General features: G+C 32.6%; 1 protein-coding gene across 1 annotated transcript in view; it reads right to left on the reverse strand.

The window, feature by feature from the left end:
* Positions 1-4049: 4049 nt before the first annotated feature.
* LOC136983819 (transmembrane protein 248-like) overlaps positions 4050-17297 on the reverse strand; it is a 32750-nt gene continuing 19502 nt past the window's right edge. Inside the window, exons 4-7 of the mRNA XM_067280684.1 lie at positions 10702-10849; positions 10398-10560; positions 4218-4349; positions 4050-4147 (exon numbers count right to left, since the gene is read on the reverse strand). Coding sequence (XP_067136785.1) covers positions 4130-4147; positions 4218-4349; positions 10398-10560; positions 10702-10849 — 461 coding nt within the window. The 3' untranslated portion in view covers positions 4050-4129. The remainder of the gene's footprint in view (positions 4148-4217; positions 4350-10397; positions 10561-10701; positions 10850-17297) is intronic.

Here is a 17297-nt window from a genome sequence, read left to right on the forward strand (position 1 = left end):
TTATTCTGAAATTAGAAATTGTTATGCTTGGTTTCAGGTGGCCATGTTCACTCAGCATGCTTGTTCAGAAGTCATTATTTGATGCTCTTTGCAATTATGTTCAAAAAATATGGAAGAAAAGACTTTCTAATTTTACATTTTAGTTTTCACTAAAAGCCAAATACTAATTCTATGTTTATTTTGTATCATGTATTTTGGTTTATGTATTCTTAGTGTTATACACCCATAGGAATGGTTCACTTATTCTAAAAAAAAAAAAGAGAGAGAGAGAGAGAGAAACCACTACACGGCCTTTCTCCCATTATAAAAAATGTGTAGTGTGAGATTCTGCTAGCGTTATTATTCTATTACGTCACACGAGATGGCGTTAGTACAACGAGAGTTCTTAACAGAAACCGCCAAATTGAAGCAAAATTCAAAACTCCACTCAACGAGATCAAAAAGTAAAAATAAGAATATTACGTAAGACGAGATCTATTACCCCCTACCCGAGTATGAAATCGTAAGAAATCCTTGACCTCCACCCACCCCAAAATGCCTTACGTAATTTATGGACGGCCCCTTACATCACTGCATGCGCTAACTTGCGCTTTACAACTTCTGAATTTTCATTCATAAAACCACATAGTTTCGTTTCCGGGTCCACTATCTGTGCCATGGAGGACGTCCGGTTGCTTTCCACCATAAATAACTGCTACAAGCGGCCGTTTTTGCCGTTCGAAGGCGCGCACTCCGACCGGAATTTAGGAACGCGTTCCGCAGGAATTTTTAAATGGATGTCGCTTGCGCAGAGTTACGCGGAGGAATAAAAGAACGCACCCCATTTTGCTTCATGCGTAAATGCTGCTTTTCGTCGCTGCAGCGACCCAAAGACTATATACTACAAGGATAGCCAGATCCCTATTCTACAATGTTAGCCAGGAATGCGAAGTTAGTGACGTCAGCACGAGACCTGACCTCTTTGTTTACGTATAGCAGCGTGTGCACATGTTCAGTTTTCGCTTTAATATTCGTTCAATTTTGTTATTAACGAAGTGAAAATATGGAACAAAATATCAGGCATTGTGTGTAAAAAAAGGACATTCTTTCACTGGTAAGGATTGTGCACGTAAGTGGAGAAATTTAATGGGGACTTATAGAAAAAATGTAGACAAAGCAAGAAAATCTGGTGAAAGCAGCATTACTTGGCCTTATTTTGAGACCTTTACAATGACTTGGAAAAAAATGTAACAATGTACTGTACCTCCTGATAACTATTTACAATCAAACCACTCTTCAGCTACTTTCCCAGACTTGTCTTCTGTGGAATCTTCCAATCATTCTGTACTCTCTTCTGTTCTTTCACAGTCCTCTGCATCCTCTCCTACCTCTACCCCTTCACAGTCTCTTTTTGTACTCTCTTCATCCTGCTCTAATATATCATCTGAAAATTATAACCCTTTTCTCCTTGACTCATCAGAAAACATTTCAAGACCCCCGAAAAAAAAAAGAAAGCAAGACATATCTGCAATGGCACCAGCTTGGTTTGTCGAAGAAATGAATCTGATCAAAACGTGGCTGAAATGAAGATGCTAGAGGAAAGAAGAGTACAAGATTGGAGAATTTAACAGGAGTAATAAAACAGCTTGTAAGAAGAAAATAACATAATCATGTTTTAAGATTTATATATTTATTAAAATTAAATTTACAGAATTTTTGCTTTATAAATTTATAAAAAAAATACATTGTATTACAATATTTAAAACAAACTAATTTCTGCTTAATAATGAAAGCTGATAATGCATACCTCATCAGCTATCCTTGCTCGTTTTGTGAATCCAGTTTCATAGTGTGGCAATGAGTCCTCGGAATTATCTGAACACATTTCTTCATAGTTATTATCAATTTCTGGTGGACGACCATTATTATATATAATACACAAATTGTGTATAACACATGCTGAAGTAATTGCAACAGGCACAAGCTTCTTTCTTAAAATATTTATATATTTTAAGAAAGAAAAAATCTGTCTCCTCATACGGCCAAAGAGATGACCAAATTCCTGCTCAATAACATCTCAAAATGAGCTTAAAACTTCGTTATAGATTTTTTTTCTTTTCTTTCAAGATGTCCATTGTCTCTAAAAGGTGTAAGATGGTGTCTGCTAAGTGGATAAGTGCAGTCAACTAAAATACGTGAATCATTTGGTAAAAGGTTTGGATCATTAGCAATGGCTTGCACAATTGGAGAGTTAAGGTATACTCTAGCATCATTTTGCAATCCTGGCTGTCCTGCAAATATGTCAATAAATTTTAAATCTGCATTGCAAATGGATTGCAAAATCACACTTGCCACTTCTTTTCTATTAATGTGAGCATTCTTCTCATGTTTTCTTACAGAAAACAGAATGTGTGTTCCATCAATACAGCCAAGTGTATTGGGAAAACTATTAGCTTTTAAATCAACAAAATCCTTAATTGCTTTTTGGGCTACTTCACCATTTGGCTATTTTATGATTAGTGGAGCAAGTTCTAGTAGTCGACGACAAAACTTCGTGAACTCGGTGTTTGCATGATTTTGGAACATTCCAAATTGATCTGTACACCACAGAAACTCTCTTGGTTTCCTAATAACCACAGAGACATGAGCAATATATTTTCTTTTGGTGTATATGGTTTTCTAATAGATATTTTCACTGGTAGCATTTTCATCAGAATCTGAAAAGAATAAAATCATGTACTGTATATTCATACTTAACTGTGTAGTTTGTGTAAGATATGGTAAAATATAAAGGATCAGGACATGCAGTTTCTTGCGAACAAAATGACATTATGGAAAACACTTAAAAAAAAATAGTCATAAAAATATTAAATAACAATATATTATCTTGAAATCGGCTAAAGAAATTTAAGAATTCCAATGAAATAATATCATTAATTTGGCTTAAAATTATAATTTCAATAGTATCTTTTATCATATTTCAACTTCACCAGTATCTGAATCAAATAGCCAATAGGCAATTCGATTAGATATTCTGTTTCAGCCAAAATTTCATACAAACATTATGGACATACTTAACATTGTTTTTTTTTAAAATAAGTTTTCAACAGAAAGGCCCATGAACATATGAAAATAGGTGACCAAACCGAAAAGAAAATATAATTTCCCTCCCTAATCTGAATATCTTGATAAAAATTTGTGCAGCTTAACAAGCTAAATCACAATGTACTTTCACTTACCTCGACTGTTACTGATAACATGCAAAAATGGCTTTTAAAGATTTCATTTGAATACTGTGGTAAGATATCGTGAATGTAACCAACAATTTTTGGATGCTTCATTGTTGGGAATCAGTGATCGCCAATGACAAAATAAATCATCATTTCCTTGTTTTCTTATAAACAACATCAAACTTAATGGCTTTTCTTCTAATAATATTGAACAAACACATGTAAATATAGCAGAAAGAGAATCATTGTTTATATCAGCCATTTTGAGATAGCTCTTTCTCCAGCAAAAGTGTTTTAAACGTCAGCAGCAAAAACGTCACTTCCAGTAGCAACTGCTCAACACACTCCTGAATAAAAGAACGCAGGGAATATGCTGTACTGGACAAATATGTTAACTTTCCACTGAAAAAGCTAGTTCACACTATATATAATAAAATAGCCTTTCCAGTTCTGGTACTCTCCTTTTTTATTGCATTACTTTCTAACAACTACCATGCAGAAGTTTGCTAGTCAAATCCAAAATCAGAGCAGAAAAGAAAAACTATATATTTTTGGATACAGAATTTGATTCTCACCACTGTTTAGCAGAACCACAACAATCAAGCAAGTGACCAATTACAGGCAAATTGTTTTCCATGAAGGCCAATATTTGCTGTACTTCTTGTTCTTGTCTTAGAGCTATGCAGGCCAAGACAGTATAATAGTGGAGCTCCCACCAGACTTGGCTAGAGAGAAAATTTACATTTGGAAGAAGCCAGAAGAGATCAAAGTATACATTTGGAAGAGAAAATAATGTTGGTAAATGGACAGAAAAAAAAACAATAGAGACAAATTTAATAGTTCTTTTTCAAAAAATTTATTTAAAATATTTACAAATGCAGGAACAAAAGAAGATCCACCAAGGAAGAGAAGAATGTCCTTCATACCTCTGGAGCCACCTTTAAAATATCAAATGTAATTATTAATTGTAAGTAGTATTTAATGGCATGAAGAATTTGTAAAATTTACCTTATCTGAAAGAGCATTCTTGGGTGATCTATATCTTCCACGGATGAGAGCAAAGCACAGGAGAGTGACCACAGTGACAAAAAGGAAAAGACTTGTGTGCATCAGATGCAGATTCACAAGTGAACGGTCTCTCTGAAAATAAATGAAAATTATTCTAGCTCAGCCAAGGCATTTTGTTCAGCAATAAACATTAGTTTTAATTCCATCCAGGTTAAATTTTAAAAAATATATTTAGGTTTATGTAGCTCATTTTTGGAAGTTCTGACAAAATATTAAAATAATAATAAATCTTTAAAACAATAATATAGTGAGTGATCGATTAACGAACGTAATCCGTTCCAACACTTTGTTTGCTATCCGAATTGTTCATTAACCAATTATCGATTTACCATAGATTTTTATGGGAATTTGATTAATTCGTTCTGGAGACCCCAAAAAATAAAAATATATATACTTTCTTACTATGTTTATTTATATGTAATATATAAAAATACATATATACAGTCTTGCATTTTTATTAGTCGTGCAGGATTTTTAAGAATTAATTAATAGCATTGTAATTGTAGAGATCCCCAAGCCTATTAACCTCGACCTGGTTTGGATGCCATTCTAAGACCATTGTTCTGACATCCTCCCACTTCTTTAAAAGATGTTTAATAGCAGATATTGGCATTAATCCTCTTTTTCAGAAGAAAACATATCTCGCAGAGTTTCTTGGTGTTCTTCATTCGAGAGTTCTTGGCGTTCTTCTGTCGTCAGATCAGTTTCGGGTTCCGTTGTGAGCTCTTCAATGTTCTTTATTTCTCAGATGTGATTTTTGTTACTCCTTTAGCTGCTCGAGTCTTCTTGATTATACAGTATCTTTCTTACATAAGATTGAACTGAGGCCTACTGTAGACCCGTTCGAGCCATACTGCCCAGAAACATCGGACATCTTCTGCCCACTCTCTACTTTGCTATTATACTCTCATCTTTCGAAAATAAAAGCCACTAAAACTTAAACGAGTGCCCATCCAACAGTCTTGCGAATACTATAAAAGAATTGTTCCTTTCAGAAAAATAAAAGGCTGGAATTACAAGGGAGAGTTTTGAAGTTCAGAGGAATACTATCTGATCAGTATATACTGGGTTGAGGGTCGATGTCAACATCTCCTGCGTTCCGAAAATTGTTGCCTGAAGACAAGGGAAGACCAATCAACATTCATTATTTTACATTGCTTCTTCTCATGTTTGTTCTGTGAAGTGTTCATTATCCGAACACAAAAATCTTTTGCGAAAGTGTTTGTTAACCAATCACCCACTGTATTAATTAAACAGTTAGTAATGCCTTTCAAGTGAATAAAGAATAAAACTAAGTAACAACTTTAAAATAAAACAAGTTATAACCAATTATTTTGACTAATTTTGACATCTAGATTTGTTTTTTAATACTATTAACATATAAAGTAAAAATTATCTAGCAGAATTTACAACTGTTTACTTTGTATACTAACAAGTAAGTTTAGCACAAGAAATCCATTCCTATAGCTTAAGTTTAGAAATAGTATTTGACTTGATGTTTTCTTCTATTTAGATTTGGGGAAAAAGTTCTCTTAGTAAAGTATCATTAGAAATACCAAAACTACAGATAATGCTTGGAAAAGGAAAATTGTATTTGCATAACCAACTCAGAGATGTAAAAAATATTAATAAAAGCTTCTCACCACACCAGGTTGTATAAAACAAAACACACTCTATAACCAATAACTGGCATGAAATATCCAAAACTGGCAAATGTTTTCAATGCCCCTCCTGGGCTCTTTCTCAGGCTAAATTTGTTTTTCGTTGGAACTGGATTCTTTCATTCAAATGTTTTTAAATAAGAACGTGCTCTGCTTCCTAAAGCTCAAATATGGAAGGAATCCACGTGCCGCTTCAAAATTAATTTTCTTTTTGACCAATGGGGATATATGATATGTACAACTTATAATAATTACATGTATCATTTATCAATTTATGATTTATCTTCTAATAAATATTGTCAAGCCGTTGAGAGAGTATTTCTGAACAAGTTCAGAACAAACAGTTTACAAAATAGTTATACTGTCAGAAATAGCATTTTAGAAATCAAGAAATTTAACAAGAATCATGCAATTCTACTAACTGAATGAATAGTGGATGCATTCCTGGCCCCTATTTGGGCTATTTCAATTTTTAGTCATTCTTAAACTTGCCTTAATAAATAGGTAAAACCAAAATTTTGTTTGAGTCAAAATTTAGCCTTGACATTGACATATACCTAGAAAATCCTATTTCATTATTTTCCTGCTATTGCAATGCAGCCAACTTGGAAACAAATTTCAAACCTTTGATGGATTAAGTTATTGAGATTTTTATGCATGTCAACTTTGAAAAGAATAGAAATTAAAAATTAGCACAAGCATACTGTGCCATAGTTTAATAGTTTGAAAAAACTTTACACTTTGACCTGTCGACCTTTTTCATTTTAAAAAGTTTATTAAGTTTTTACAATATATGAAAATAAGCAAAAAACAAAAATCAAGAAAAAATACAAAAAGGAAAAAGCTTTTTTAAGCTTCCTTTAAAACGTTTATAATTGCTTAACTCTCATTTCATTGGGTAGACCAATTACAAAATCTTATTAACTGAAACAAAGGTGCTGTTTGGCCCATTGCTAGATTAATTTCTAGTGACAAATAGTTAGTTTTCATTTTAGAACTGTAGTTTGTTGATCTACGATAGACTAAATTGAAAAGCAAACAGTCAGTTTTTTGTTGCTTAAGTAACTTAAAACTGTCCAAGACTAGTCATTTTTTATATAAAGTTGATATTGTATCTATTTTATGTTGAATATAATAAGGTAGACACAATCATTATAGTACAAATTATCAATTGATCTGATAAAATGGTTTTGTCGTATTTACAATTTATTTAAATTATAATATAAACAGGAACCCCAGATTAATTTTCTATATTTAAGTTTAATTTCAAACTTTCAATACAAGTATGGTAAAGACCTTTAATTAAATTAAAATTTAAGAATGGCCGTAGTCTTTTTCATTATTCCAGTGAACTTGGCCAACACTAAAATAAACTATTTATGTGCAGATTCTGTCAAAATTTATAATCTATCTTAATGCCTAGGTAGTGTAAGTTATTGTTAATAATTTCCTTATTTATTTATTTTGAAACTGATTATCATATATGCTTATTTTTGTTTGTACAACACAGAAATTTAGTCTTACCAGTGTTAATGCACAGATTATTAATTTTCAGATATTCAGTTAATTTTTTAATATATTGTTTACATTATCTTGAATAACCCTTGTATTTGAGTCTAAGTATGATGTTACAATATTATCTGCATACATTATAAGGTTGGTTTCTGGTAGAAATTCAAACAGGTCATTAACATAAATAGTAAACAATAACGGACCTAAAAGAACCTTGAGAGACTCCTTTGTTAGATGTAAATGAATTTGTAATAGAGTTGTTTACTTTGACTCCCATAAATATTTGCACAGTCAAAAACAAACTGTTACACAAATACTTAAAACTCAAAAAATAGGAAGTTTCCTTAAGCGCAAGATGTATGGATATGAATGAGAAAATTTTGGTTATTTATAAAATTATTAATTGAATTTTGTATACATTTAGCAAAAACAATAAAGATTTTTCTTTACTTATCTGTTTCAATTTACTCTTTAATTTCATAATTGAAAATGTAAATCAGAATTAATTTATAATCTCTGAAATATTATTTCTTGAAAATTATAGTATAATATCTTTGATATTTCACAATGGTTTTCTTATGGAAAATTATATTTCCATAGTAATTAAATAATTAATACAAAATAATTTGCTATTAGAGGTAGGAGTTAGGTGCCATTTCATAACTAGATTAATAATTATAGTATACCTCCATCTGGAAAACCATAGATGTCCTGCCAAATAGCACTATCATCATCTCAAATATACCAAAGATTCTAATCCCAGAATAGCCATCTCTTTTTACCCAAACCTATTAATTAGGACAATTTTTACCTTCAGGTGAAAGAAAATTTACCTCTCTCTTATACTCATCAAAATGACTAAGAAAGAAACTTTAAACAGTTAAAGGAACATTATCAGACTCTGAAACTCAATCCCATGAGCATAGAATGACTGGAGTTTTTCTTTGAATAAAGTTTAAAGTGTTGGATATTATCAATGTATATTGGAAATATGGTTCTGCAGGGCATGGAAAAGATGGTAGTCAGTTGGCACCAAGTTTGGGCTGTTTGAGACAGAACCTCTCAGTCCAGACTAGCCAGCTTCTCTACAGTCATTTTGCTCTATGCCTGATGCATGGTCATGCTAGTATCAGACTTCATTGAATTTTGGAAAAAGTTCTTTAATCTTGGCATTCAAATGATCCAATTGTTCACAGAGTTCTTCCATGGCAGTGATGTTGGTTGGAAGCAGTTCCATAATGATGAAGCCCAAAATGAATGCAGATCACCACCTTCTTCTGCACTGTTGGTCCTTTGACATTTACAACAGTTGATTGAATTTTGTTCACTCATGAACACTAACAAAATCTTTGCAGAGGAGATTGAAAGCTTTCGTTGCATTTTGGCCACTTTTGAAATGATAGCGGAATAGTACACAAATGTGTTCTTTTAAAAGTTTCATATTATCAGACATTGCTTACATCTATTTCCAATGAAATATGTGATAAAATGCCCCTGAAATGTGGGAAAAGAATGAAATATATTTATCCCACTCCTTCCCATAGTAAATATACTATGTTCTCATTGAATGCTACTCACTTTTCAGACTGATCTGACTGGGCCATTCCATTATTTGAGTCCCAGATACAGAATTGTGCAAAGATTTCTATAACCTCGGAAAAGGTTTCCTTCTATCTCTTCTGAGTAATAGAAACCTTAATATTCATTCAGTTTCTTGAATGAGATAAGGTAAATTCTAAATAAAAATAGTAACACTAAGTGATATGAAGTAGCACCATCTGGTCATAATCTGACTTTGGATATTATAATAATAAAATTAATATTAATAAGCAATATAAAAATTACTATTAATATTAACAACATAATGATAAAAAAATAAATATTACAATGTATGCAATACAATCATCTGTTGAGATACAGACAACACATGAAACCACAAACAAACAAAATTTTATTATATTACTAATGATATAAATATTGTTTATTGAAAATAAGGTCTGTCACATAATTATAAAAACACCTCTTATTTTTTAATTTCTTAAAATGAATGAAATATTTATTTGAATACTGTTATAATAATGTTCATTATTTCAAAGGTGGTCTTATAATTATGTGACAGATCTTGTAGTATCTAATGTATTGGTTAACAGACAATAAAATTAAGACAATCTCCAACTTCTACAGAATATCCAAAACCTGTTGTATTGGAGAACCAACACTTATGTTTGGCTCTTGTTCATTTATTAAATTAAGTGTTAGTTTGCCAATAAATCTTATTTTGGTCATTATGCATAATATAACATATACAAAGAGGAATTTTTAAATAAGGTCCGTTTTAAAAAAAAGAAAAATACTGTAAATATCATTAAAATATTTTTTTCCCATATTCTACAATACTTTTATCTATTCTTCTACACAATTTCCATTTTTGTTCAAACATTTGTCATATCACTCAACAATTTTTTGAATTCCAACTTCAAAGAAATCTGCTGCCTACTGCCGCCACCGCCGCCTGTTTTGTATGGCACACTGGAGTTTTCTCAAGGTCACATCAGAATTGATTGTTGTGCCTCTCAGCATAAAATCCACTAACAAAATCCCTTTCCTGTCCCAAACGACAGTTGCCACGATCTTTCGTGCTGAAATTGAATAACAGATCGTATCCCACAGTCGGCGGGTGACTCAATTTTCTTAAACATTATAAACTTCTACAGCTCAGCACACAGACAGACGATACAGCTGCAAATGGTGTCTAAATGTATGCAAAGCATGCTGGGAGCAGATGCTCATGCACACTGCTGCAATCGCACGTCATTCTCACTCTCATTCACAAACACGCTATTTAGAAAATAGCCCTCGTACAACAAAAATAGTAGACTGTAAAATTATAATATAGGTAATAACTATAGACTATCAATTTAAATCAATTTTTAAGAAAACTACTTACATAACTTAGCATTACTGTTAGTTTTGAATCAGGAGTGTAACCCAGAGAAATGAGGGTACCTTTTCTACACCAGTAACCATAATTATCTTTATTCTTTTCTTTTAAACTTACTCTGACTTCATTCATTTGTGAATGAATATTTGTCTGACAAGAAGGCGGTTTTCTGAAAATATTCAAGTAAAAATTGTTAGTCATCAGAAATCAGTTAAAAATTAATTCTGATTAAATTTGTAAAATTTCTTTAATTTGCAAAAGCAATTTCATCTTCAATTGTTAATTTATGAACAATAGTATAATTTAATACTTTGTCTGTGGTAATAAACGTGAAGATCCTCGAAGAGTCAGGCAAACATCAGTATATGTTTCACATTTTTGTTCTGATTCACAACGAGACAAATTGTGCCTCTCGGGCAGAGTTACGGCAACATTTAGTTGTTCATCAGCTGCTTTACCTAACATGAAAGTTTAAAAACATTGCATTCAAAATAATATGAAGACAGTCATATAAAATATGTTTATACTTAAAATAACAATTTAAATACAATTAAACATATCAAATATTAATAAAATATAAGTAGCAAAACAATACGTACAATTATGTAGTTTTTTAGCATTTATAGAAATAATATCTTATACTTTCTATACAAAAGTTTGTTTATTTATTTATTAAATAGTAAAATTAAAAGAAGAAAACAATTTTATTCAAATTTTAACAACATATCTATGCATATATACATATAAACAACATACAGGTAGGCCTCCTACAATGCGGTAGATATGATACGTTCCTTGAAAATACCGCGTTGTGGGAAATAATGTTATAGTAGACACCAACTTAATACAAAAACTGGGATTCAGTTCTAAAAAGAGAAAAACTGCCTTTTATGGTGAAACGTTTTCATCATTTTTTAAATTTATGTATAGTACATACATAAAAAGCTTAAATAAAATTCAACATCATATAAAAACTAAAAGGATTATGATTTCAAGTGAAAATCAAAAAGAAACAATGTTATGCTCACAAATTCAGTCCTCATCGTCATTTATTATAGTTGTTTGAGAATGTTCGACTGGCCTTATTTCAAGATCTGAGCTTGTTTCATCAAGTTCCACTGCACTTATGTGATCCGTTGCAATTTTTCTGTTATGTGAAAGATAATTCATTTCTAAATACCCTAAACTGCATTGTAAAGGTACCGCGTTGTAGGAGGCCTACCTGTATATACATTTGAACCACTGAAAACAATATACTGAATTAAGACATGCAAAACAAAGTAGAATATAACAAAATTCTTCATGTGAACTGAATTCATAGAAACATATAAATCAAGACATTTTTTGAAATTAAATACACTAATAAGCTAAATATACAGGTCGTTTATAAAGTAAGTCACACTTTGAGTTACTTATAACTCATTATGTGGGAAATATCTGAAAGGCATCCAGTGTCATATATAAGATATGCCATCTTGTTTTTTTTCAGTGTAGTTACTCTTATGTGAGAAGCTGAGGGCCAAGGGTTAATCCCTTCACTTACTCAGCAACAGTCTGCAAAGACCGCTCACGTTGTCGCTTCGGATGGCTTTTTATCGAGTGGCGAGGGAGACGAGCAAGTTGACAGACATCCGTGGATAGACAGGAGACAGGTTTAACAAAATAACAAAGCATTTATTAAATAACTAAATCTAGATTATAGGAGGCTATATGAGTTCTAAGGTTAAATGTGGTTATGAGCTATACTATTTACACAAAATTGGTGACTAATCTCAAAACTATGTTGCGTGCCTAATCTGCATTTCAGAGAGAGGGTTTACAAAGTTTAGCTCTGAAATACCTCTAAGGATGAATATGGAGAGCAGTATGCAACGATCGTGTGTGCATGGAAGCAGTAAGAGTCCTCGGTATCTTCCAACCGGTGTCTTCTTCCTTTAGCTGGATTGGGTCCGCTGTATGGAGGTCTGGGAGTCGAGGTGGCACTATCACCAATTATAACTTCCTATGACGATCACCCCAAGCTTTCAGTAGCTCTCACTTCTATCTCATTGTCGTGAGAAAGGGGTCACGTGATCGTCAAATGTTGACGCTGACTAAGCATTCTTGATAGCTAAGTGTCAACTTTCCTACTGACTTGTTATTATAACCAGTGACCTCTGATCTGATTCTCTGTATTTTCTACTGGGGATATTTACATTTCAAAAAAACCAATTAACATTAATTTTTAAGATCCCCTTAAAAATCCATAGGCTCACACTTATGTAGTTACTAATGATGTTGGTCACTAGAGGTGCTGCTTACAAAACATTGATTTTCTGGTTCTCAGAGAGCTTTTTGTATCCTTCAACTCAACAGAAATTAGTGTGCTACAAGAGCAATGCTCAGAGGTAAAGACATTGAAAAGAGGCAACCACCAAGAAGTTGATTACAAAATGACAATCAATTTATCACAACAGGTTGTTCATGCTAACAGAAGACCACTCATCCACCATTTCCTGATGAATTTGTTGAGCATGTACACAAGTCATATCAGTATAGCCCTAAGAAGTTGTTGTGCTGAGTCTCTCATAATCTGGAAATGCCATACCTGACAATGTGGAAGGTGTTAAGAAAATGGTTGGAAATGTGAACTGAGGAAACTATGAATGAGGATTAAAGAGGCTACAGCCATGGTGACACCCGATACATTATACAAAGTCTGAAAGACGTTGGACTAACACATAAGTATCTCTTGTGTCATTCATGGCACTCACATTGAATTGCTAATGTAATATAAGTCATAAAACATCCCTAATGTACTGTACCATGATATTTGCATAAATTCTTGAAAGTGGAACTTACTTTGCAGACACCTAATATTATGTAATTTTTCAGTGAATGTTTTATAAGATGTTTTATTGTGGCTATAGATTCTTTAATTCTCATTTATAGTTCCCTCAGTTCACATTTGCAACCTTATCATTGCAAACTTTTTCAATAATTTGCATCATGATGATGTATGTTTGTACAAGAGGTATTTTTTCAACCTCTGACATGCTGGGAGGAAATGAACAGTAAAGATCAAAACTGTTTTATTTACAAAAGTTAAATACTTTTCTACATAATTTAACTATTAAAAAACAAAAACCTTAATGTTTCCAGCAATCAAAACTATTTAATAATAACGTTTTCGACTGTTTTAAACAGCCATCATCAGTTAAAACAAACTTAAACAAAAAAAAATGCAGAAAAAAATAGAACCAAAGCAATACAAATATTTAAAATTCAAAAATAATTCCAAAGTAAAAATGCCGTCGTATATTAGAAACTAACAAAACTGCGCATGCGCTAAATATCGTAGTAAGAATAAAAATAAAAACAAATAACAAAAAATACTGCCGCAAAAATATTTCTATTACAAGAAAGAACGTTATGCATTTCGGTAAAACGACTTCCATGCCGTGGATAAACCATCTGCGTCCCTATGGTTAATGCAACCCGTGTTAACGTGGGCTTTGTAGATTTCCAGCTTTTCTAGATGTTTCAGCATTTGTTTGTTGGTCGTGGCCCTAATAATAGACGCTTTGTCCCAATGAACGTCGACATCTTGATGCTTAGCGAAAGCTGCTAACACAGTAGTATCCAAGCTCTTATTGATGGAGTATCTATGCTCCTTAAGCCTCTGCTTTAAATGTCTCATAGTTGCACCAACGTATACCAGATCTGTATTAAACCGGCGATCTTTTAAAGGTATAGAATATACCCCCGTCTTAAAACTCTGGTTTTCTTTCTTCTTGTTGTTTCTCAATAATCGATATATTGTAGAATTACGTCGATACAACAACCTTATGTTGTTATTTCTGGCTACTTTCTTAATCATTGTGTGCAAGAATGGAAAATAATTGAGAATCGCTTTTCTTCCTTGATTCATAGGAGGAAGCTGCCGATTTTTTGCCTTCCGAAATTTGTCGATAAGCCCATCAATCTCCTTACTCCGATATCCGTGTTGTAATGCTGTAGTGCAGATGTAACTTAATTCCTTGTAGGTGTCAATAACACTGGTGCAATGTGTGTGAGCACGTTTGATCCAGGCATGAAAAGCTGCATATTTAAAATTCATCAGATCGAAAGAATTTTTTGGGATAATAATGGGCTGATAGCTGGGTTTTCCATAAACGTCCGTCCATATTTGACCCTCCTTGCATGTGATTGAAAGATCAAGGAAATTTACATTAGAAGCACTTTCTTGGTCCAGCGCTAAAGTCAAACCATATGGGTTTTTGTTAATTTCTTGAAGGAAATGCAGAGCGCTACTATCATTTTTCCAAAGGATGAAAACATCATCAACATATCTTGTATATAAAACGATTTGATGTTGAAAGAAGGGTATGACTTTGTTTTCCAAGCAACGTAATACAAGCTCACATAAAATAGAGGACATAGGGCTCCCCATAGGCACCCCTCTTCCTTGCAAATATGTTTCATCTTCAAATTCGAAAAACGATGTGTAACATATTAAATTTGCAAGCTCCAAAATGCTGGAATGGTATTTCGCTGCATAATCTATATTACTAATATAGATCATGCAGTGAAATACCAGCATTGTTCTTGTAGCACACTAATTTCTGTTGAGTTGAAGGACACAAAAAGCTCTCTGAGAACCAGAAAATCAATGTTTTGTAAGCAGCACCTCTAGTGACCAACATCATTAGTAACTACAAGGAATTAAGTTACATCTGCACTACAGCATTACAACACGGATATCGGAGTAAGGAGATTGATGGGCTTATCGACAAATTTCGGAAGGCAAAAAATCGGCAGCTTCCTCCTATGAATCAAGGAAGAAAAGCGATTCTCAATTATTTTCCATTCTTGCACACAATGATTAAGAAAGTAGCCAGAAATAACAACATAAGGTTGTTGTATCGACGTAATTCTACAATATATCGATTATTGAGAAACAACAAGAAGAAAGAAAACCAGAGTTTTAAGACGGGGGTATATTCTATACCTTTAAAAGATCGCCGGTTTAATACAGATCTGGTATACGTTGGTGCAACTATGAGACATTTAAAGCAGAGGCTTAAGGAGCATAGATACTCCATCAATAAGAGCTTGGATACTACTGTGTTAGCAGCTTTCGCTAAGCATCAAGATGTCGACGTTCATTGGGACAAAGCGTCTATTATTAGGGCCACGACCAACAAACAAATGCTGAAACATCTAGAAAAGCTGGAAATCTACAAAGCCCACGTTAACACGGGTTGCATTAACCATAGGGACGCAGATGGTTTATCCACGGCATGGAAGTCGTTTTACCGAAATGCATAACGTTCTTTCTTGTAATAGAAATATTTTTGCGGCAGTATTTTTTGTTATTTGTTTTTATTTTTATTCTTACTACGATATTTAGCGCATGCGCAGTTTTGTTAGTTTCTAATATACGACGGCATTTTTACTTTGGAATTATTTTTGAATTTTAAATATTTGTATTGCTTTGGTTCTATTTTTTTCTGCATTTTTTTTTGTTTAAGTTTGTTTTAACTGATGATGGCTGTTTAAAACAGTCGAAAACGTTATTATTAAATAGTTTTGATTGCTGGAAACATTAAGGTTTTTGTTTTTTAATAGTTTATTTTTCCAGTAGCTGATTTACTTATTACATAATTTAACATTTTGATTTAGTTCTATACCTCAAAGAAGGTTGCTACTTGGTTGTTCAGCCAACCCTTCTCACTAGCCTTCAACTCCTCATTAGTTTGGAACCTCTGGCCTCCAAACCACTGCTTTATGTGAATGAACAGATAAAATCACTCAGTACTAAGTCTGGGCTATACCACAGATAATCAAACACTTCCCATTTGAACTTCTGGAGGAGTTTCATCGCACTACATAATCATCACTGCAGCCATGTACTGCTAGACACTTTCACAACTACCAAATGCAATAGAAAACAAAAAAAGAGAAATGTTGTCATCAGTTCTTTCTGCACAACAATGCTCATACTCATTCTGCAGTACAGACATGGTGGGAAATCCTCCAAAAATATAAAGTGTTTAATCATCAGTTATATAGGCCAGACTTATCACAGAATGATTTCCAGACTCAATCAGATGAAGTGATGGTTAGAAGATGGGTTAGGAGAAAGGCCAGCATAAAGGTTTGGCTGAGCAACCTTCTTTAACGAAGTGTAAAAAAGCTGGTGCCATGGTATGATAAATGCCAAAATCAAAATGATAATTATATAGAAAAGTATCTACCTTTTATAAATAAAAGTTTTGATTTTCATTGTTCATTTTTTTCCTGGCACATTGAAGTTTAAAAAAAGAACCTCTTGTACAAAGTTGCTCATATAGGTAGTTAGAAGTATTAATTAATCTTTAAATAACTTTAGGAGTTGTTTGAACTGTCAAATGATGTGATAGTGAGAGTGTCAGACATATAAGACTGATATTTACATCTATTTGGTTAAAATTAATATTTTCTTTGCATATTCAAAAAGTAGGAAGGACAAAAGAATGAATATGTATCTTTGCTTTCTCTTCAGTCTGTTCAAAATTGTAATTCTATTTAATGTGTTAGAATTTTTATATATCATATCATATTTTATTTATTTTTGAAACTATTTGCATAACCAACAATATATTTATCATTATATAGAACGTGCTCAGCAAAATATTAAATAATAATCAAATTATGAATCAAATAATCAAATAATTATGAAAGAAATTGCAAACTGCAATAACAACAATAATTCTAAAAAGAGCCCCAAATCTATATAAGATTTTAAGAAATGACAAGGATAGCATTAAAAAGAAAAAAAAAGCAGGTGTGTATAGGATACCGTACAAAAACACACAGCTGGGAATTAGGAAAGATTATATCGGTGTTATGACAAGGAATTTGAGTGTAAGACTCAAGGAGCAC

The sequence above is a fragment of the Centruroides vittatus genome, unplaced genomic scaffold (assembly GCF_030686945.1).
Source record: "Centruroides vittatus isolate TY-2023 unplaced genomic scaffold, ASM3068694v2 contig_89, whole genome shotgun sequence".
Taxonomy (NCBI): domain Eukaryota; kingdom Metazoa; phylum Arthropoda; class Arachnida; order Scorpiones; family Buthidae; genus Centruroides; species Centruroides vittatus.